Raw genomic sequence first — 24,437 nt, 5'->3', positions numbered from 1 at the left:
TCTTATTTACTGTTACCAGAGCTGTTAAAGAGCTAAAACTAGAGTGGAATAACGAGACACAGGGTAATCCATATGATCACTACTTAAACCCTCTGCTTTGAAACTTAACCAATGTACAGTATATTTTATACCATACTTTTAACAACTTACCTCCAACTTTATATGAGCTTGCTTGCAAATAGCAATCTGGCTTCCTAAATTTGCATAATCTTTGTGACGGAGAAGAAAAGCATTTCTACACATAAGAATATCACGCAGCCACTTCAGAATATCCGTGTAATTCATAATTTGGTGTTGAATTAACTTCTGGGAGATGGAGAATAGCACTTGCGAACTGTAACAGCATTATTGGACAAAGTGTTAACATGAGCTTATTAAAACATTTCACTACATATAGTCAGTATCTACCCAGTAAGAATAATGGGAACACAATGAAATGAAAAAATACACAGACAATAGTATATTTGCATTAAAATTATGTAAAGTCACGAAACAAAATTCAATTGAGGAGCAAACTTTCAGAAGAGACTTTGTCCACAAAATAAAAAATTTGAATATAACTTTGTTTTCCCAATAGAAGGATCATCTGCACATTACACTCATACTGATAAAAAAAATGTATTTCTCTTGTATAACGCAATGTAAAAATTGAGGTTTTTTCAAAAACAACTATGTTCAAAAAACTGGATATATTCAAACACATCTCTGTCACTTCCAGCAAATCACGGCTGGGTTGCCATGGAAACCAACATTCCAAAATGCATTGCATGTGCTCCATTAGAGCTGACTCATACATTATAGTGAGGTGGTATATTTGCAATATTCAAGTAAATTGTTGTTCAGTCAACTGTCCGAAGACAGGTTTGAACTTCATATGTTACACCAATAAGACATCACTCATGAGGCAACTAAGTAAAGAGATAATTGGATAGGGTGGCCAGTTCCTTTTCCCCCTGTTGCATACATCACTGACTAGTAACATATTACACTACCACATTTCAGACATACACAAACAATATTGTTCTTCCTCTAACACAAAATATTGTCAAGTGAGATGTATGGTTACATCCTTATTCCAGAGAGATCTTCAATTGCCATGGAATCTGATTGCACTGTGAATGTAGGGGATGCTAAACAAGAGACAAGAAAGAAAGGTGAGTGTTTGAATGGAAGAGAAGTTAATAAAATCAGGATGTACAGTATGGTGCACTTGTTGAACATAGAAGTTGAGAGAAAACAGAAGATGTGAGGAAAATTCTAGTCAAACTCTTTGGTGAGAATTGACACAATGAGACATCTGCAGTGGTATAGAAACTCTTCAACGATCTTGTTTCTAATGTCCCAAATGAAGAGGGAAATCCAATGTGTGATGTTTAGACGACGATTGTGGTTTTCACGTTTAAAAAAGGCCTATGAAGAAATTTATAGTTTATTGTTTTCTTGAAATGAAATTTTGTTTGTTCCTTTTTGTAAGATTTTGTTTGTTCCTTTTGTAAGTCTTCTTTGACTTAGGTCAAGTTGGTTTCAAAACTACTTCATAAAATGCCTGCAATAATCTTCTGACATGTATCTCCAATCAAAAGATACTAGTATGTCCAGGATTGTGACAAATAATACCAACAATATCCAATCTGTTCAATCAAAAGTATCTCTGTCCAAACTTTTATATTAAATTTCTACAATGACAATTGTACTACATTCTGAACAATAATAGTCACAATTAAGTAGTCAGTACACAATTGTAAGAGTGGGAAGATAATAAAATGCATTTTTTGTTCATATCCTAAAATTCGATTTGAAGGACAAAGTCTCTTTTGAATATTTGCTCCTCAACAGTATATCTAAAAATGATAAACCCAACTTCTATAGTCAGAAAATTTAATATATTATCTGTAGTGTACAGTCTACAAATTGTGTATGTTTATGACTCTTATCTCTAGCCTACTCGATCCAGTCTGTGAGTACTTCTTAATTTTTTTACTTGGTTATTTAACAACGCTGTATCAGCTACGAGGTTATTTAGCATCGATGGGATTGGTGATTGCGAGATGGTATTTGGCGAGATGAGGCCGAGAATTCGCCATAGATTACCTGACATTTGCCTTGTGGTTATAGAAAACCTTGGAAAAAACCAAACCAGGTGGAAAAACCCAACCAGATAATCAGCCCAAGCGGAAATCGAACCTGCACCCGAACGCAACTTCAGACCGTCAGGCAAGCACCTTAGCCGACAAAGCTACGCTGTGGCTGTACTTCTTAATGATGAGTAATTAGTGCATCTGCTTTCGATCATGAACTTTGTAGATATATCACTTTATCCATCTACTTCTTTTGTGATAATGAACAACGGAAAATATTATGTGGAATAATACAGACTGCTCAATACCATCTTTATCCACTTGAACTTGTCAAATTTTTTGAACCCAGGTGCCTAGTACAGGATTACGCTAAATGATTGGCTAATGGTGCACCAGTTTACACAAAATAACATATAATAATAATCCGTGACGCTACAGCCCGTGAAGGGCCTAGACCGACCAGCCGACTGCTGGCCTCACACCCATATGCCGAAGCAGAGGTGGACGACCATCCAACCAGAATGGAGGTATCGTGTGGTTAGCACGATGATCCCCCCCAGCCGTTACAGCTGGTATTCGCAACCGGATTTCGCTAGCTCCCCAAGTTCATCACAATGCTGGGTGGGCACCGGTCCCATACTCTGGCCGAAATTTCATGAGAAAATTTCTTCCCCATGAGGACTCGAACCAGGGTGCATTTCGTAACGCGAGTCCGAGGCGTGATGCCTTAGACCGTGACGCCACGGCACAGGACACAAAATAACATATTAAATCATTAAATAAGAACCTGTATTGAAATAAATTGCTACATTTGTAATTAAATATTTATCCCAGTGATGTCAATTACAGCATGTACTTCAAGTGGCATGTGTGTTAATTATCTTTCCCTCCAAGCAATGAATACAGCTTTAGGTTGTATGTGAGATGGAATGTGGCATTCAAGTAACAAAGTAACAATGACTTCAAGAGAGATAAGAAAAGAATGTACAACAGATTCAATCCTGAATGAAATGTTAGGGTTTTGTCAAATGAGAATTGAGGTGATGCTCAGTGTATGATATGCTAAAAACAAATTGTTTGTAAGAACAGTGGTATTAAACAATGGTATGTTGTATTCCACAAAGAACAATATTAACACTAATCAAGGTGTGATATGTTGAAATTTATTATTGAATTAACAGGAGTCATACAGAAGAATTTCTTATTAACACTACTATATTACGAAGACTGAATAAAGATCTCTTCTCATTCTGTTATCATTTGTTACAAAGTTTCCTAAAGGTACTTTCTCATGCATTTAAACTGCTACTGTCTATTGGAATTGAAAACAAAAAAGATCATATATATATATATATATATATATATATATATATATATATATATATATATATATATATATATATATATACCATTGTTTCACATAGAATAACAATTCTTCTTATTGGGTTGGTGCATAAGTTCGTAGCATTTTTGTTTCGCGTGTTGTTATTCCAGTTGCTATGGGTTTATTTATCGAATGTCAATTTTTATTTGAAGTTCAATTGTTGTGCTTGAGGTTTACATATTGAAGTTTTCATTTCTGCAGGTAGTGAGTGGAACCATGGACGCTAGAAAATGGAGTGTCAAATGGAGAAACTGGAACATTTCTTTTCTTTGAGTTCAAGAGAGGGACGAAAGCAGCAGAAGCGGCCAGAAACATTTCCACTGTATATGGAGACAATGCTATCAGAGAGAGCATGGCAAGAAAATAGTTTTCTCGTTTTAAGGAGGGTCGTTTTGACATTAGTGGCACTTCACGTTCAGGAAGACCTTTGGGGTTTGATGAATACCATTTAAACACATTAATCCACAATGATCCACTCAGTGTACCCAAGAACTGGCAAATGTGATGAACTGTGACAGGCGCGGATACAAGGGGGGGTCTGGGGGGCTATAGACCCCCCTATCATTTCAAAGACTTTTTTTATTTAAAATGTACAAAACATTATTTTTTCATTCATATAACTTCTATGATTTCTTCACTCTCTAAACTTCATATTATTTTGCTATTTTACTTTGACATACAAACTCTCTTTACAGTTCGCAGTGAATAGATCAGGTAAGTGGTCACATTCCTTAGGGATCGTTACCATGGGGTTTAACAATAGCTCGGACTTCGGAACGGAAATCTAACGGTAACCACCTCTACCACACTGTAGCTAGGCTGCTACCAATATCTTTGTTATCGTACTTTACAATAGCCACTACATTCGACTTCTGAATTGAGACGAGAAGTGATCAGTCTGCACAGGTGAATTATTTAGTGTAACAGTTATAAGAAATTATAAAATGTCGGAACGTAAGTTTCAAACAAATATCTTCCAATTTTTCAAGAAGCCGTGTGGTGAAGTGAAAGAAAAGTGCAGTACGGATGACAATGATACAACTGATGAAGAAAAGTGTATGCCTGTTAATACCGTAACAGGGAATCGGTTATGTGCGGTGAAAGTGATGACGCTAGTTCGATGACTCATAATGTATTAGATATTGGTTGCTTAGTGGAAAAAGAAATATGCAGTGACGAGATAAAATACAAAGCTCTAACAAATCCATGGGTTCCAGACGAAAAATATCCATTTCCGAGGACACTAGAATCGGGACAGTCTAGACAATTTCAGCATGCGTGGCTTAAAAGATTTCCATGGCTGTCTTACAGTAAGAAGGATAAAGGTGCGTTCTGTCACGTGTACGTTTTATTCGGAACTAAAGAGGGAGGGCGAAGCAAACTTACGTTACACAATTTAGTTACGAAACCTCTAAGAAAATTCAAAAAGGCCTCTGAAATATTCAGGAGACATTCAGAAAACAGTTATAACAAAACTGCTCTCTTAAAATGTGACAACTTTAAACGAGTGTTTGAAGGTAAGGTAGAGAACGTTCTGGTTCAATTGAATAATGAAGTGTTACAAACAATGCGCGAAAACAGGATGAAACTTGTCCCAATAGTAAAAACAATTATTTTGTGCGGCCGACAAAATATTCCATTAAGAGGACACAGGGATGATGGTGCGATTGACTGGGAAAGCGAAAATCAAAACGAAGGTAATTCCAAGGAGCTTCTTAAATATCGCGTTGATGCCGGTGATCAGATTCTGCATATTCATCTTAAAAATGCCCCAAAAAAACTCTTCTCTAACAAGTAAAACAACGCAAAACGATCTCATAAACTGTTGTGGCACCATTACTGAAAAGAAAATTGTTGAAGAGGTTAACCAAAGTAAAACATCCCAGACGACTTCAGCTTCGTTAAACTGTAAGTAACATTTAATCGACTTTCCATTCCAGTCACCATTTCCTTTAGAATTAGAACTAACTGAAGACTTAGAACCTAAGAGTGACAATATTGTTGTGGTTTATTTATTTGTTTTTAATCCCATTGTTCTGTGTAATGATTATACTACTGTATTCATATGTTAATTGAGGAGTTGGTGCAAGAAAGGCACTTCTCTCAAATGCAAGTTTAGAGAAAATTGATGTTGGAAACTCAAACCGTAATAATGTTATCTATGCATGCCTTTACATTTTGTGTACCGGTACTCCTGACCTCTATGATTACAGTATTGAACTACAACTTTGTGATCATATGCATAACAGATCAGAGATCACAATAAAGCGTTTTACTCAAAAAGGGCACATCCTCTAAAATGCCCTCCTTGCACCCAGCCCCTCAATTATTATTAGCCCCCCTTATTATTAAATTCTAGATCCGCGCCTGAACTGTGACCATTCCAGCATCATGCGACATTTGCATTCAATGGGCACGATTAAAAAATCAGGTGTATGGGTACTGCATGCTCTAAGCCAAAATCACAAAAATCAGTGAGTGGCCATATGTGAGTCTTTGTTTGCTTGTCATCGATTGGCTCACGAACAACATCAAACATTCCTATCCAATATTGTTACTGGTGATGAGAAATAGTGTCTTTATGCTAATATAAGGAAAAGAAAGAAATGGTTGAGCCCGAACAAAAAAGCAACTCCATATACAAAGGCCAGCATGCATCCACAAAAGATAATGTTATGCATCTGGTGGAACTGCGAGGGTGTGCTGTATTACGAATTGCTTCCCCACGGTGTAACCATCACTGCCGACATTTATTGCCACCAACAAAGACGTCTTGCACACGCAATCCAAGCAAAACGACCAACGAGACTGCGTGAAGTGATGCTACTCCATGATAACACTGGTTCACACCCTGCTAACCTGACACAAAACACTATCCAGGAGCTGGGTTGGGAAGTCATTCCACACCCACCTTATTCACCTGATCTTGCATCCTCAGATTTTCACCTTTTCCACTCTCTATCGAACAATCTTCAAGGAACTTCCTTTCAGAATGAAAATGTGCTCTGAACATGGCTTGAAGACTTCTTTTAACTCAAAACCACGCGATTTCTACAGAAGTGGAATCGAAAAACTACTCCAGCGTTGGCAGACTGTAAATAGTGAAGAAGAATATATTGTTGATGATTAACTTCTCTCGTATGTATATCTGATGTGTTTAATAAACTTATGAAAAATCGCTACAGAATTATGCACCAGCCTAATATAAGTGAAAAATCAACTGAAGATTCTCATTCCATGTCCACGAACTTGAGAACAATTTGAAGTTCATTTGCACGCTACGTCTTTCATATCACTGACTCATATCATATCATGGCACATATGAAAAGCTTACACATTTCACTACGTGAAAATAAAAGGGTTCTATCTGCATTCAGTCTCACTTTACAGGAGAGCATTGAAATTCGACTTCTAAAATGAAATATTAAATGTATTCGGAGAATAAATTTAAATGAATGCATGATCGTACTTTTTTTTTTTTATTATTACTGGTATTTCTCATCTCTCTCTCTCTCTCTCTCTCTCTCTCTCATACTGCAATTTAAAGATATTTAAGTGGCACTTTGCAGACAAAACCTTTTTATTCCTAACTATCTCAAATGAGTTTAGATTTGCAGATAGAACATTTTTTAAACTTCATATTTCAACATTTAAAAGCTTATTATAATATCAGTAAATAATGATACAACATATTTGTGATTTCTTTCAAATGAGATTTAACTGTTAATATGAGCTTAGACGTCTATGATTTATTTCTGAATTATTGTTTATTTTTTAATATGTGATGAGTCCAACATATAATGGAACGCTAATAAAAATTCAGAATGGAACAGTAATAAAAATCCAACCTACAATACCAAAAGATGTGCTAAACTTCACTGCTAATTTCAACTTAAGACATGTTTCTTGAGTAAATAATTTGAAACAAAGGATAAACAGTAACATAAAATAATAGCATTAATGTAACAATTCCACTTTTTACGTAAAATTTCACAATGACACAAGATAAGAAATCAGAGCACCCAGTCCTTAGCAATTGCTCTCAGTTAAGTTTAAACACAGAAGAATAATTTTATTATAAACTGAATATCTATCTCTTGGTTTGTCTTAAGGTACTGGAATAAATTTTTGGTTGCTTCAGTTTTCCTACTCCTGGAATCCACGAAGACCTATGAACTTACAACTTACCAACGTCAATTTTGAGAGGAGATCCCTCCTTGCACATAAATATATCCAGTATCTTCTGGCTTCTATTTATGCCATGCCTCTATTATACTAGTACTTAATTAAAACAAGCCACAATAGGAACAACATGCTTCAAAGCAGCAAATCTAGGAAATCTACCTTCTTTCTGCAGCAATGATAAACAAACAGGATAGTCAAGTCAGAAAATAAAACAATTCAGTTTTATGATTTTTCTGATTGATTCACTGCCTTATTTTAAATTACAATGAACAAGAATAATTATAAAAATGTCGCAGTATTTAAGCATAATTATACAAAAAAAACTAAGATTTTCGAAATATCAAGTAAGTGATGCAAATCACATGTTGCCTAACCTAATTTTTTCACAGAGAATCTTTTTATTCTTACTGCAACAAGATGGTAGCAGTTACAACTTTTTTCTAGCAATGATTTCAACCACAGTAATAAGTTTTAAAAATTCTGCTTTTAATTAATACCCATACTGAATGACCTATGCAGAACCTGGAAATGCAATAAAATGAAAATCGAAAAAATTTTAGATAAAACCCATTTATTCTCGCCCAGCAATTTAGCTCAGCTTTCACAACTGAGCGCAAAGTTCGTTGTTATTGTATCCTAGTCCAGTTGATGTAATTTGATCAACTAATGCAAAGCATAATTCTCAAACAAAATTAATAGTAAAATAATGAGTAAAAATAAGACATGAAATCATACTCACCTTACATCCCAAAATGTATTGATTGGTGCTTCAGGGTTCCAGACTTCTATTTTCTCAGGATTATGTAGGACCAAAAGAGCTTCCATGGCTTCTTGGGCTACATCTGGCATTGTAGGTTGATGGACCAAACTTACTAAGCCATTGATCAGTTCCAATGTTGAACTCTGGATCTCATGACCAGCCTTACCTTGATTCTTCATAACAAAAATGAAAGTAAATCTTCTTGTAAAGTAGTATTTTAAATGATTTTCAAGACAAACGCAAAAATGAAATAAAGAAGCTTTCATTAAAGCCAATGACACATATTAAGAAACTGCTCATGATCTAATTTTGCTCATATTGTTACGAAATTTCGTTATCACCATCACTACCATTTTTTTCTTTACTACCAGTGGCATTAGTGTGACTTATTCATATTTGAGGCAGCATAATCAACATGACAGCAATAATACTAACATAATAATAATAATAATAATAATAATAATAATAATAATAATAATAATAATAATAATATTTATGGCTTTTAAGGAACCCGGAGGTTCACTGCCACTCTGACATAAGCCCGCCATTGGTCCCTATCCTGAGCAAGATTAATCCCACCTCCCTCAAATCCATTTTAATATTACCCTCCCATCTATGTCTTGGTCTCCTCAAAGGTCTTTTTCCCTCCGGCCTCCCAACCAACACTCTATATAGCATTTCTGGATTTGCTCATACATGCTACATGCCCTGCCCATCTCAAACGTCTGGATTTAATGTTCCTAATTATGTCAGGTGAAGAATAAAATGCATGCAGTTCTGCATTGTGTAACTTTCTCCATTCTCCTGTTACTTCATCCCTTTTAGCCCCAAATATTTGCAATAATACTAACAGTAATTTAAAATTCTGATACAATGTTAAAGCAGTACTAAACAATAACATCCATAACATAGTACATATATAATTTATTTTAAAAAAATCGTCTGCCCAGGCATCCTGGATTGGCAAAAACACAGAATAATATATATACAAGAATAATAATTGATTACAGTAAGTAACTGAAATACATTTATGTGAATATGGAACATGAATTTTAGAAATCATATAAATTATACATATATTTTTGATAATCACAAACTAAAGAAAAAAGGAGAACTATAATATTGATATAAATGGTTTTTTCAGGATTGCCACAGACATTTTAATGGTTGAAATGACTATTTTAGGAAAGGTGTCATGGATTCCAAATTTTTTAAAAGTATACTCTATACATTTATATGTTTCAATGATTAAGATATGAAAGTAGCACTTCCAGTACTTGTATGGATATTACATTCTGCTTGTTTTTAGTTGGTTATTTAACGACGCTGTATTAACTACTAGGTTATTTAGCGTCAATGGAAATGGTAGTAACGAGATGATATTTGGCGAGATGATGTCGAGGATTCGCCATAGATTACCTGACATTTGCCTTATGGTTGGAGAAAACCTCGAAAAATCAAACCAGGTAATCAGCCCAAACAGGAATTGAACCCACACCCAAGCGCAACACCAGATCAGCAGGCAAGCACTTCAGCTGACTGAGCTATGCCAGTAGTCCATTTTGCTTGTTACCTATCTCTTATTAAAATCACTTTATAATCAAATAGAATAAAATAAACTAGAAATCTGAATATGGCGGATATCAAGCAGAAACTAGTCACCAACTAAGATAAAATACCATAATAGTTTCAATTAACATAGGAAAGTTGTTTATATAACAAATTCACCAAATCATTAGTGACACAAATGTTAAAAGTGTGTAATCAAGATATTTATAATCAAATAATTCAACATATCAGGAAAGCATTACAAATTACTTACATTGAGCATTAACATAGGATCTGCATGGATAAGACGAACCATTAGAAGTAATAAGTTTTTATAGCCTGGACCTTCTTCACCACGTTCTTTGAATTTGGATGTGGAATCTTTGCCTTTTAATGTCAAGGACTGAAAACATTAAGAATTGCAGTAATGTGAAGGATAAGTTGCAGATATATTAAACAATAAACTTATAAAGCATTCCTATTGCGAAGTTAAAAAAAAATTGTACAATGCTAGTAAACAGGGCTTGGATTTCTTTGACATGTCATATTTTTATCCTTGATTTTCTACAAACTTAAGTTACATTAAAGACATTTCTAGTTTTTCTGAAGATGATGACAAAGTTTTTATTAGTCATACTTACTTACTTACAATTAAATGGCTTTTAAGGAACTCGGAGGTTCATTGCCACTCTCACATAAGCCTCCATCAGTCCCTATTTTGAGCAAAATTAACCCAGTTCCTTGCATCATATCCCAATTTCCTCAAATCCATTTTAATATTATTCTCCCATCTACGTCTCAGCCTCCCCAAAGTTCTTTTTCTCTCAGGTCTCTGAACTAACACTCTATACGCATTTCTGGATTCACCCATACATGCTACGTACCTTGCTCATCTTAAACGTCTATAAATGCATATTTTACCATATTCTAGCATTAAGTCATATTTGGCCAAGAAAGGCAAAAAAGCATATTTTTGGTCATATTACAATAGTTTCAACAGTTTTCCAAGTATTATTCAATGACAAGAAATTTTGTTTGTGTTTGGTCATTATTTTATTTGGATTTCCTTTCCTTAGAAATATTTTGTGATTAAATTAAGTTTGAAAGTAAGTGGATTCACTTGCAATAAGTCGTTAAAGGACAAAAGAATGTCAGGAATATGGCCAGATTGTTGCTAATTGGTCTCACCTTGACCCTCTTCACCCCTTCCAAACATGTGACCATTTTAGAGGTTTCAAATCTGCCGTGGCCATATAGTAATTCATAATGTCAGTGACTGTGTTAACAAAGCTGTAAAAGTATTAGTCATGCAGAGGACAAATGTTTGACAATTTTCAATACTCTTTTCCTCCCATTCTATTTTTATAGGCTGAACAGTCCACTATGGCCAATACAGGGAATTAATATTCGCAAAAACAATTTTGAGAAATGATGAATAAAAAGTTTTCTAAATAATTTTTAGACAATACTGAATTTGTTTTGCAACATATTTCTAAGTTTTTATGTTATATTTTGGTATTTTTAGGGCATAAGTGCATGCACATTTCCATAGTTTTTAGATTATAGAAATTCAAGCTCTACTAACAAGAATGTTGAACTTATTGATAAGTTATATTAGAGAAAAATTATTTAGCTACTTTTATAAAGAAAGAGATTTTGTTTTCTAATGCCTGCATCTGACAGTATTCTTGATCTAAGTGATAAAATTTCTGTAAGTAGAGCATTATAGGGTACAAGATAATCTCAAGTAATTTCTTCCACTTTATAACACAGAGGGCAGTTTGAACTTGCGACTTTTATATACCAATACATAGATTATTTGCTAAATAGTCATGTATGTTAATTAATGTGAATTTTGTAAAAGCAGTTTTAAGGGAGGCAAAGGGAACATTTGTAGATCAATTGAAACTGTTTCATTTCTTATCCTTGGCCATTTTACATGACATTTTTTCTTGAATATGTACGTTCTTTTATTTATTTTTAATGATCACCTTTATATACAAAAAGAGTACATTCTTAGGACTGCTTCGGATTACTTCTCAACCTTTCTTTGTTATAAAATCGGCAATTTTAATGCCCGAAATGTTTGTAGTCGTTGGATCAATTGGTAGCATCCTTTACTTTTAGTTCAGATTGAATACTGGTCATGATTGCCTCAGTAAACACCTCCATCGTATTGGAGTACTGAATTCACCTAAATGCTTACTGTGCACCAGAGAAGAGGACATGGAGATGGAGCACCTGGCTAATTGTGAAACTCTTAGGACATTTGTGGACCTTCCATCAAAATATTGGGAAGCAAAAAGTATGACTTCATTGTTAAATCCAGAGCATTAGATACACACACACACACACACTTTTAGTTTATCGTAATAGAAAGAAAGACATAAATTAATCCTATGCTAAGAATTCAGAGAAGAAGAGTCATGCAATAACCTTCCAGCAGTCCTAAACACAACAAACAATAAAGGATTTCACTTAAGAAATATGGCAAACTTAATAATCTGAAATACATTTGACTTAACTGTCCAACTTTATATCAAGACAAGTCAAATTTAAGAGATTATTCTTTTTACACACATGGCAGTAAAAATCTTACTATTGTATATGAGTACAGTATTATTAAGTTAAATTTGGGACATGAAGCAAATTTTAATAAAAACAATATGTTAAATGCTGGTTACTTTTTAACCAAAATGACGACTTCCAATGATTATAATTTTACTGATGTACTACATTTTTTTCGGTGGCTGGGTAGCTCAGTTCGTAAAGTAGTTAGCTACAGACTGGAAGGTCTGGGATTAGATCCTGGGTTGTGAATTTTCTCGTTACCAAACTTCCAGAACGGCCCCGAGGTTCACTCAGCCTCCTTTCAAATTGAGTATAGGGTCTTTCTGGGGGTAAAAGAGGGACAGAACATGGCACCAATCACACCGCCTCATTCTAGTGCTGAGGTCAAGAAAGCATGGGATTCTACCTCAATGCTCCCCCAAGTGTCTTCAAGGAATGTGAAGCAGCTGCCTTTACCTTTACCGTTACCACTTTTTTTCATTTACGTTTGAAAGTGACAAACAAAACAATCACATAAGTTTGAAAGAATAAATGTTTTAATGGGAGGAAAGAAATAAATAACTGGAAACATTTCATTTTTATCTTTGGCTCTTTCATGCAGATTTTCCTTGAATATCTCTTTTTATTTATTTTTAATGATCAACTTTATACATGTGAAAGGTAAATTCTTAGACATACTTTGAATTGCTAATGAATATTTCTTTGTTATAAATCGGCGATTTCATATGTTTGTTTGGTAATATTTTTTTACTTTCAGTTGATATTATATTACATATACAGATACCAATAAAATAACTATATCACTAACAAATTAAAATAGCAAAAACATAACATTCTTTACATTTCAAGATTTTTCATCTTCTATTGTAGAACAGTTTTTTTTTTTTTTTTTTTTTTTTTTGGAAAAACAAATGTTTTCCAAAGGAAGAGGTTCTGTAAAGATATGTAGTTCAAACATCATCGTATGAATGTAAAAATTAGTACCACTAAGTACTATGGGTGTGCCAGCAGAAGTCGTAGCAGCTTCAGGTGAGGGGAGCTGTTCCCTCATATGATCCATATATCTTAATGTTGTCTATCATCTGATACCTTCTTCTACCCCGAACTCTTCTCTCGTTCATCATTCCTTCCTGTGCATCCTTCAGTAGGCAGTTTCTTCTCAGCCAGTAACCCAACCAATTCCTTTTCCTCTTTCTGATCAGTTTCAGCATCATTCTTTCTTCACCCACTCTTTCCAACAATGATTCATTTCTTATTCTGTCTGTTCAATTCTCCATATCCACATTTCAAATGCTTCTATTCGTTTCTCTTCACTTCGTTGTAATGTCCATGTTTCTGCCCCATACAATGCCACATTCCATATAAAGCACTTCAATAGTCTCTTCCTTCGTTCTTTTTCCAGAGGTCGACAGAAGATACTCCTTTTTCTATTAAAAGCTTCCTTGGCCATTGCTATCCTCTTTTTTACTTCCTGGCAGCAGCTCATGTTACTGCTTATAGAACACCCCAAGTATTTGAAGCTGCCCACTTGCTCTACTGTCTCATTTAGAATTCGTAAGTTTATCTTCTGTATTTGTCTTTCTATGACCATGGTCTTCATCTTATTTGCATTTACCTTCATCCCATACTGCTCACAGCTGTCATTTAGCGGCAGTAGCATATCCTTTAGTATCATTTCCTCTTCTGCTAACAAAGCCACATCAGCAAATCATATGTACATATGATTGGGGCTAGAGGCACAATCCCATGGGAGTCCTTAGAATTCTTCCGAAAATTAAAAGTTCCTGGCAGCACCCTGGACATGATATCCTCCACTGCACTGAAGTCATCAATTTGCATAATTAATCATCATTTATATTCTTTATAAAATGTAATTTGTCTTGTAGCTTAAATTGAATCGGTCATTGCAAAAAGGTCATGAGTCAACTTTTTTACGAAAATGAGTTATGCATTGAACATTGTGGTGTAGGGGTAGCCCGAACAGTCTATGTAAGAAGATCATGAATATACTTTCAAACAGTCCTGAAATCGAAGCTTGAAATTTCCACTTCTTGCAGAAAGGTCATGAGTCTTTGACTCGTGACCTTTTTGCAATGACTGACTTTAAATCTGTAGTCTATATTCAAAATGTTCATTCACGGGAATTAATATCCTTTTCATTTCAACTTCAATACCCATATTTGAAGGTAAGATTTTGTTGTGGAAAGATATCAGTATCCGATTCTTCAAGTTTTACCAGCTAAAATATGCAGTTCCCATCTTGCAGTGTCAAGCTAGCTGCAATAGCAGAATTGATGGTTCACAGTAGAAGGTCCAAAAATTGTATGCCAATATTAATAAAATTTCTGAATTTAGTCTAAAAGGGAATAATGTTTGTGGATTGACCTTTGATTTTATGCAAAATTTGCCGCTGCCAAATATTCCTGTATAGAACATTTTTTATTTGAGACATGTGTTTGGCATACATAATCAAAAAACTAACCTCTCACATTTTTATGTATATCATGAAGAAGAAGAAGCACACAAAGGTGAAAATGACGTATGTTCATTTCTGTTTCATTACATCCAGAAGCATATTCTACAGAATGTAAATGAGCTACATCAGGTGCGCCAGTCAAAATAAAAACAACACAATGATCCGCTTTTGTTTATCCATTGTAACAACAAAGTGATTCCAAATTATATAACGTTACTCTTTCCAATAAAAGGTCACAGCTTTCTACCAAACAACAGGGATTCTGGAACTGTAAAGGAACTGATAAAAAGCTATGATAGGGTCTATCTACCTAAAGAATATGTTATGATTAAAATGGTGTCAGTTCTCAGTAGAAACCATTGATGCTGTGCCTGTACTCGACTTTAAGCGAAGTTGGTTTATTTATTACAAGAAGATTTTTCTCTCTGAATGAAGTATGGGAAAAATTCCTAAGGTACATAAAATGTCTTTTTCTCCTTCTAAGTGGATGGCGTTTGAATACAACTCAAGCTGTCCTGGTCAAATAAAAACTTAACAGTTCATCGATGGTGCCAGCAAAGAGAAATTCAATCTCCTTCACAGTTACAGCAAGAATCCTGTACTTCCTATAGAGTTGACTTATCCTTAAAAACAGATGCCTATCAATGAAAAAAAAAAAAAAAAGGGAACATTCTTAAGGTAAAGAAGTACATATATTCCAGCTGAGTATACAGAGTTTTACGATCAACTTCATGAAAGGTCAAGACAAGGAGGAAAAGAAGTTGAAAATGATCACAAGGACTAAAAACAAACAAACAAACAAAAAACTACTTTCTCAATATATCATCTATCCAAAGTGTTTAGATTTTCATTAGAGTTCATTCTTGTTCTAAATAAAATACAGCTATACAGGGTGATTCACGAGGATTTACCGTCCTTTACGGAGCTTATTTCCGAAGACATTCTGAGCAAAAAATATCATATAAACATGGGTCCTATTCTCAACATTTACAGAGTTACATTTCGTTATTGGAACGCTTTGTTGCGAAGGCGTGATCTTGGTCAGTGTGCAGTCAGCAGCCAGCATGAGCGCTACGGAAATCAAAGGTAGCCGTATGCAGTTACGTAGCATGACGAGTGATGTTTACAAGTGTGCGGCGACATTTTTTAAAATGTGTTGCAAACTCTTGTCGTATGCCGGTCTCCGTGGTCGTTCCTCTCCGACGTGTTGTCGAGGTGGGGAGGGGAAACGGGAGTGACGTGACAAGATGGCTGTCGCTTGTGGGTGGGGGTAATAATATGGAACTGTGGTAAATTTTAAAGGAAAGACGGTCTTAAAGTAACATTTGTTTATTACAGAAATAGCTAACAAAGAAAGTATAACTGTGGTTCCTCCTAGTCCTGTGGTAGGGGTAACGGGAGAGTCGTGATAGAAATTGATAGCTTAGAAATTCGTCCTTGAGGCTTCGATGCGAGGAGAGTTATGAGGGGTGATAGTACAGTACGACTTGAATGAAAGGGAGGTAGGGGTAACAGGAGTGCCTGGGGAAAATCGGCTTGCTTTCATGTGTGTTGTGGGGTGGGTAGGATAACGAGAGAGATGGAATCGGGATGATGGTTGATTCTCTAGGTCGAAGGATCAAACACAGCGTACTGTGCGACTTATCGACGTTCGAGAACACACCCCTTTGGATTCGGAGGATCAACACAGCGTACTATGCGACTTACCGACTCCAAGAGGGGGAGGAATGGTGGCCCCTAGCGTTCGGAGGATCAACACAGCGTACTATGCGACTTACCGACACTAGGGGGGGGGGGGGTTGGTGGTCTCTAGCGTTCGGAGGATCAACACAGCGTACTATGCGACTTACCGACACTAGAGGGGGAGGAGTTCAGGAGAGGACTGTGGTTTATGAACAAGCCGGGATAAGTGGGGAGTCGAAGTCAGGAAGAGAAGTGGATGGGTTGGAGGTGGTGATGAGACTTGTAGCGAGACGAGAATAAAATAAGTTTAGAATACGTAAGAAATGAGGAAGATTCGGCTGGTGTAGGAAAGTATCCAGGAGACAGGGGCGCAGCTTGGCTCCCTGTTCCCAGAGTGGTGGCCGTGTGTAGACACGTCCGAACAAAAGACAACCATAGCCTAAGCCTGGTTGGAAGACTGCTGCCAGTGACGGAGGACGCGTTAGAGCTACCTCTTTGCCGTCTGGCGAACGAGTGACTGAAGTCGCGGAGATGCGTTATATTTATACCCCTCGGAACAATGGTGGTTGAGGACGCCATTGACGTCACAGTGCCTGGGGGTATTTCTATTGCCAACGTGACTCGTCGCCGCGCGATCTTTGCTTTCTCCCTCACAAGAGGGAAAAAAAAGCGAGCCAACCTGCTTTCTGAGAGAGAGAAAGCAGCGACTCTAGTTTGCGCGGGTAGGTTTGAACCGTTTAAAGTAGGACGCACGGGCATCGAGAATTGATATACACAACAATCGCCCCTCCTGTTTTTGCCCGTGCGGTACTACTAGTAAGTTATCTAATATAACCCTTACAACAAGACAATTAAATACAATGAACAGAAGTGGAGCATCACAAAACAAAAGAATACACTGAACATGAGAAAATACACAATGAATGAATACAATAACTTGAAAGGCTAATGCTGCCTAGTCCGAGTGTTCATGTTTCTTAATCTATGGAGGTCTCGGCCCCCATTTGTGCTTATCATATTTGGATCATGGTTTGTGTACACTGATCGTGTGTCAACGATCTTGTTTCGTTTGCCTTGCGGCACCACTACACTCGCATCAATAGCTCGTTCGGTTTGATCACACATCGCGAGCGCGCACACGGCGATCTGATCAGGTTGGCCACTGCGTTTTCTTCTTTGTGGAGGCAACACCGGCAATTGTGCTGCAGCGTCGCTCCTAGCAGCCTCCGGCGTCGTCTGGGATGGTGTTGGCATGTCCGCAGGTCGGTCTGGATTAGGCGGGGAAGGTTTCGCCTCCTTGCAGGTGGTCACAGCGCGCCAACATCCTGGACCGCTGAGCTCGTTCGTCGTCCCTGTGGTCTCGGGAGACTGGATGTACCGAGGGATGTCGGTGTTGCTTGTGACCTCGGAATATGGGCCGTCTGATGTGGGGTTGCCGCCTCGGAGTTGATCCGGCATCCCTTCTGTAGCAGTAGGAGCAGTAACTTTGTGCCTGGTGTCAGCGACGTCTTGGGCAACTGTCTGGGATCCGCCAGGGTCTCCCTTTTCAAGTGGGTCCTCCACCTGTGGTACCTCCTCAGAGCAACAGATCCCCTCAGCTGCAGTGGGAGCGTGGCTGTCGCTCGTGACTCCTATCTCCAACATGTGGAGCTCTAGTGGCCTAGACGCTAAAGGAACCTCCTTGCGTCCGCTCTGTGAGGGAGGGCCACTGACATGGCCGGAGAGATGCTGGTACCGTTCCTCCTTAGCAGGCTCTCCGGCTACAGGCTTGACAGGTGGCGATGGCTCTTGCATTCCGCCAGGAGCGGCGTCCCTTTGTGGTTCTGGCCTGGTACCCTCTCCGGTTCTGGGATTTTTGATCAACGGTACTACTGCACCGTTTCCCAATCTCAGCTGTCCTTGTCGATAGTCTAGTTGCGCTGACATGTCTCGCAACCATGTATTCCCTAAAATCGCATCAGCACGCAGCTCTGGTGCGACGAGGAAGTTGATGGGCTTCGTTGTGCCCGCAAGTGTGACGGGTATCTCGGCTTCGCCCTGGGTTGCCATTGTCTGCTCGCGTTGGGCAAGATGAATGACATCCTGTCGGGCTCGTATGGTGCTGCCAATTGGAACTTTCGCAGCATTGATGATGTTCCTGGAGGCGGCACTGTCGACGACCGCTGTGGCTGCGTGGGATCCCATTCGGATGCCAATCCTCAGGACCGTTTCCTCTTCATCGGGAGCTAGGGCCATCTGCGCAACGGGGCTGGAGATCGGGATGTGGCGAGCAGGATCGGTGCGTCTCTGCTGTCAGACCGGACAGTCCCGATTGTAGTGGTACCGTGGTGGGAATATAATGGTGAAGCAGTGCGCAGCCTCGCCCGTTCTCCTACTACGTGATGACGTCACGCGGGAAGCATTGCAGAGTCTCTCGCAGCTTTCTAGCTTAGCTCAGCTCAGCTCCGTAAGGTTTTGGAAGTGGGGTAGGTTAATTGATTATGAATACCAAGAAGCTGTATTAACTAATCCCTTCCCTACTAATGTCTTGCGATGCGCTCCCAAAGCATAGCCGTCTAGACATGACGTCTTTGTGACCCTGCGACTTTTATTGACAGTTTTCATTCAAGCTGTCAAATGCAGTTTTTTTTTCAAGCTGTCTATTTAGAGGGTTGTTATATGTTGTAAAACGATCTTTCGTGAAGAAGAGGAGTTATGTTCCTATAAATATACGCGAAAGGTTTTCCAGAAGTCCACACCTGTGGTGTAACGGTCAGCGCGTCTGGCTGCGAAACCAGGTGGCCCGGGTTCGAATCCCGGTCGGGGCAAGTTACCTGGTTGAGGTTTTTTCCGGGGTTTTCCCTCAACCCAATACGAGCAAATGCTGGGTAACTTTCGGTGCTGGACCCCGGACTCATTTCACCGGCATTATCACCTTCATATCATTCAGACGCTAAATAACCTAGATGTTGATACAGCGTCGTAAAATAACCCAATAAAAAAGTTTTCCAGAATTCTAACTGTTTGAATAAAAGTTCATTGAAGTTCTGTCCTGCATTCCAAGTGGAATGAACAAAGTTTAAGAAAGGGAATCAGAATCGAGGTCTTGTAAGAGTTATTGGCAGTAAAGTGACATGACAGAAAAGGTCTGTCTACGAAGCACAACATTCACATGGTGAGCATAAAGGAAAAAAGGGTAACAATGAAGGGGAATAAAGAGTGGTGAAACTGAAGGGCGTAATAGAGTACAATAACGTTATGTTGTGGGTTGACTGTCAGGTCAGCGTCAGAATGAAGTCTTATATCCCTTCTCCATTATGGGAAAATACGTAAAAAAAACTACAGAAACGTTTCTTCAATATAATGTTTATGGTACTTTTCAGCTTTTCAATGTCTACGTAATTGCATGTAAGACCGTGAAGGGAAGCAAACCCAGGAAGGAAAGGATCTATACAAATCTTCAACTTGACCTGGAAGCACGCATTTTACAGAGGGTTACGACGACAATATTACAAGCAAACTGTTGGGCTTATTCCCCCCCTCCCGACATATACCTACCACCCACAGAAAAAGAAGCCAGCGAGAACCTGCAAAGTTTGTAAATCTCACAAGAAATGTTTTGTACTGGAGTCTTTCGAAACTTAACATACTGTTCAAACTGTTACCAAATTATGAGTATAATATCACAATTTGTAGTAAAAGACCCATGTTTATTGCAAACGACTTCCACCTGCCTTTAAATGCCACTTACCGCACACCACCAATTCACTGTCTGCACGTGGAGATTTAAATAGAGATTCCAGGCAAGAAGCCCGTCCTTTTAAATCTTACTGCATGAACTTAAAGATAGCAACAAGCAAACTTTAGAAAAGAGTCAATAATGAACATTTGTTAAAGGCAGTTGTCGAATTAATTACGTTCATTCTGGTGTACTGCTTTCGTTAGAAGATATCTTAAGTTCATGGACTCAACTCGGTTTGATCCATTCAGGGTGATGGGCAGAATACGTTCTGAATCAGACCTTCGATTTCAGGCTGGCTTTAAAGAGGCTGAAAATGTGAATTGCAACAAATGTCAAGTGTAGCATGATGAAGTGTCCCTAAAAGAAGGCAAATTCGAAAGAAAAAAACGCATTTTCGATCAAATGTGGACTTAACGCGTTTTGATTCCGAGCTCCTCAAATACGTTCAATAAAGTTTCATCGTCAACATTTTTACATTACTTAAAAAAAACACATCAGTTTTTCATTCCAGTGATTCTGCATATTTCTTTTAGTAAAATGCTCCTGCACACAATTTTAATATCTGAATATTTTTTACACAAATTAAGTCCACAATTTCCACATCTGACATTAATTTTCGTAATGTGAATGGCTTTCTTGTTAGCAGCTAGTACTTGAAATAGACCTTGATTCACCCTCACTAACCACTTCTGTATTATCTTCCTCACTACCACTTTCTTTCTTCAACTCCGCCGGTAAATCAATTTCCAATGGCACTATAATATCACTTTTACCCAAAACATTAAGGCTGCTATTATCCACAAAACAACTCATGTCTATGTTCTGTATCCCTGAATACAACTAGATTTGAATAAACACCAATAAAGAAAGAACAAATTTACCAACTCAAGTTTCTACACTGCAAGTAAATGGTAAAGTGGAGAATTGAAACAGTAAACGACTTTAACGGCATTACAAACAGTTACAACAATGGACAAAAATCACAGAATTCAAACTAGAGAATGTTTAAAAGTGTAGGTCATATGAAATGCCAAGTGTGGGTAAAATCTGTCCACTAACAAATACTTCAAATTATTAGTCTGCTATATTTGAAATCTGAAACAGAACACATGTGTGCATACTTTATCATGTTAGAGACAAATAGAGTAAAGGTAAAAGCTGCCAGATTTCATTAATTAAAAAAAATTTAGAAAATAAAAAGGGTGGGCAATTTTTTCCCAACCGTGATAATGCTAGGGTTAAGCGAGAAAATAATTATTTTATGCCCATTGATTGACGCCTTTTTTGCTCCTCTATTGACATTCGAGACAATTGAATCCTTCCGTTTACTGAAGCCTTTTCTGTCTGGAAGTTGTTAAAAGATAACACAGCTTTAACATTTTATGAGACATGTAATTAAGTCCTTTTAGCTTAGAAAGTTTTGAAGAACTATGAGAAAATTATTCCCTTCTGCGGAGCGACTCATATGTGAAACATTTTAACAATATGATACACAGGAACATACTAGTTAATACTTATTATCAGGGAAAGGATTTATATGTAAATACATATTTACTTATAAAGCTAATATAATTTATATTTTGCATTATCTTTATGTTTCACAATGTGTAGGGTTGAAAAATCCTACTTTTATTTTCCATATTTTTCCATATTTTAGAGTTTAGTACATATTTTCGTTAATTTCCATATATTTTCCATATTTCATATAAAACAGTCCATATTATATTAGGTTTAACAATAAAACAAAACAAAATTCCATTAACTTTTAAAAATACATTTCAACAATAGAGATTTAAACACATGTTCAGTAATCCCTTTAACATCAGAGTTATTTGAAAATTAGCAGTCCTATCAACAATGGGAAAGTAAGTTACAAAACTGTATTAATTTAATTTAAAATTTTTAACAGACTTCAGTTGTGCAGCTCAACAGTTAAATGCCAGTCAGAGTACACATAGGTTCAGTTTTGTAAATCATACTATAAAGACGGTAAATATGCCAAAAGTACGTCATTCAGTCAATTTAAAATCAAAACTAACAAGTTACATTTCAGAATTTAAAGAAGATGGTTTATCAACTGACAATAAAATATTATTTTGTAATTTGTGTCAGTGTGCAGTATCATCTACACAAAAGTTCCTGGTGCAACAACACATTACAACTAGTAAACATCAGGCCAACAAACAACTAAATTCCAAGCAGAGACAATTGTTTTTAACACAACCAACAACATCGAATGTAAGATCTGAGTTTAACATCGACCTGTGCCGTTCTCTCATCTCTGCTGATATTCCTCTCTACAAACTAAAGAATAAGGTCTTCAGGGAATTCCTTGAAAAATATACTCAACATACAATCCCGGATGAGTCAACACTTAGGAAGACGTATGCTCCATCCATCTACGATGAGACAATACAGAAGATAAGAGATGAAATTAAAGATAGTTCAATTTGGGTTTCCATTGATGAGACTCCCGACAAAGAAGGTAGACTTGTTGGTAATGTAGTTATCGGTTTGTTAAGTGAACAATATTCTGAACGAATTCTTTTACATTGTGATGTTCTAGAAAAGTGCAATAACAAAACTATAGTTAAACTGTTCAACGAAGCTATGGGTATCCTGTGGCCAAAGGGTATTATGTACGATAATGTGTTATTCTTTATTAGCGATGCTGCCCCTTATATGGTCAAAGCTGGACAAGCATTATCTGTTGTATATCCTAAATTGACTCATTTTACTTGTGTGGCGCATGCATTTCATCGTGTGGCAGAAGTGGTCAGAGACAATTTCCCTAAAGTAGATTTGTTGATTTCATCAGTGAAAAAAGTATTTCTCAAAGCTCCCAGTAGAGTTAACGTGTTGAAAGAAATGTACCCTGAAATTCCATTGCCACCAAAGCCAATTTTAACTAGATGGGGTACATGGCTAGAAGCAGTTGAATATTATGCCGAACATATAGACTCTATTAACAATGTTCTCCTTGCATTGGACTCTGAAGATGCAGTCTCAATTGATACTGCGAAAACAGTTACCTGTGACATAAGTGTGAAGAATGACTTAGCTCACATTCAGCATACATTTTCATGCATCATAAAAACGCTCAAAAGTCTCCAAAATAGGCACCTTTCACTATCTGAAAGTTTTGAAATTATAAATAGTACTGTGGAACAACTGAATCGTGGTAGAGGTAAAGTTGCAGATGCAGTAAGAGCTAAGGTGGACACTGTACTTTCAAAAAACCCTGGATATGAAGAACTACAAAAGGTTGTTGCTGTGATGAGTGGTGAATCAACAGTGAAGATTAACTTGGACTTATCCCCAGCAGACATTGTGAAATTGAATTATGTACCAGTTACTTCTTGTGACGTCGAACGCTCTTTTAGTCAGTATAAATCTATCCTCAGAGACAATAGAAGAAGATTCACTTTTCAGCACTTGAAAGAAATGTTTGTAACCTATTGTTATGGTAACAGACAATAAAAATTGTGTTTTGTTGAAACTACATTGGAAGATAAGGTACGTCCATTATGTTTTTTGTTTAGTTTGATTAAAATGTACCAATATTTAACGTACATAGTCATTTTTTTATAATTTTAAGTCCATATTTAATTCCATATTTTGGTAAAAATCCATATTTAATTCCATATTTTGGTAAAAATAACTACATATATATTTACATATTTCATATATTTTTAGTCCATATAAATCCGTTCCCTGCTTATTATAATGCTGTAATTACTCACGTTTCGTTATTTAGGTCTAATGCACTATCCTCTGATACATGTTCGTCTGAATTGGTTTTGGAAGTGGCCTGAAGAGGACATGAACTATTAGCAATGATGTCATGAATTTCTTTTCTCCTTCTCCGTTTTTCACATCTGTCCAATCTCAGATTATCTGTTGATTTTCGTTTCAAGCAAGACTGCGCCAGAGCTTTTGTGGGTACAGCGTCTACTTTCAGATTACGACTGCTTTTTGGTTCATAATTTAGGAGTTTCTGCTTTAAAGGTACTTCGTAACTTGACTCCTCA

The 24,437-nt window shown here is 37.0% G+C and overlaps 1 protein-coding gene across 13 annotated transcripts in view; it reads right to left on the bottom strand.

The window, feature by feature from the left end:
• The window catches only part of Nf1 (neurofibromin 1), a 384,838-nt gene that overhangs the window by 249,464 nt on the left and 110,937 nt on the right, over positions 1-24,437 (bottom strand). For all 13 annotated transcript variants that reach the window (XM_069826894.1, XM_069826901.1, XM_069826976.1 and 10 more), the window contains 3 exons: positions 10,230-10,358; positions 8,387-8,580; positions 151-334 (listed from right to left, as the gene is read on the bottom strand). In XM_069826894.1, the coding sequence (XP_069682995.1) occupies positions 151-334; positions 8,387-8,580; positions 10,230-10,358 (507 nt within the window). The remainder of the gene's footprint in view (positions 1-150; positions 335-8,386; positions 8,581-10,229; positions 10,359-24,437) is intronic.

This window comes from Periplaneta americana, chromosome 1 (genome assembly GCF_040183065.1).
Source record: "Periplaneta americana isolate PAMFEO1 chromosome 1, P.americana_PAMFEO1_priV1, whole genome shotgun sequence".
In the NCBI taxonomy this organism is placed as follows: domain Eukaryota; kingdom Metazoa; phylum Arthropoda; class Insecta; order Blattodea; family Blattidae; genus Periplaneta; species Periplaneta americana.
This window is presented reverse-complemented; position numbering and strand designations above follow the sequence as displayed.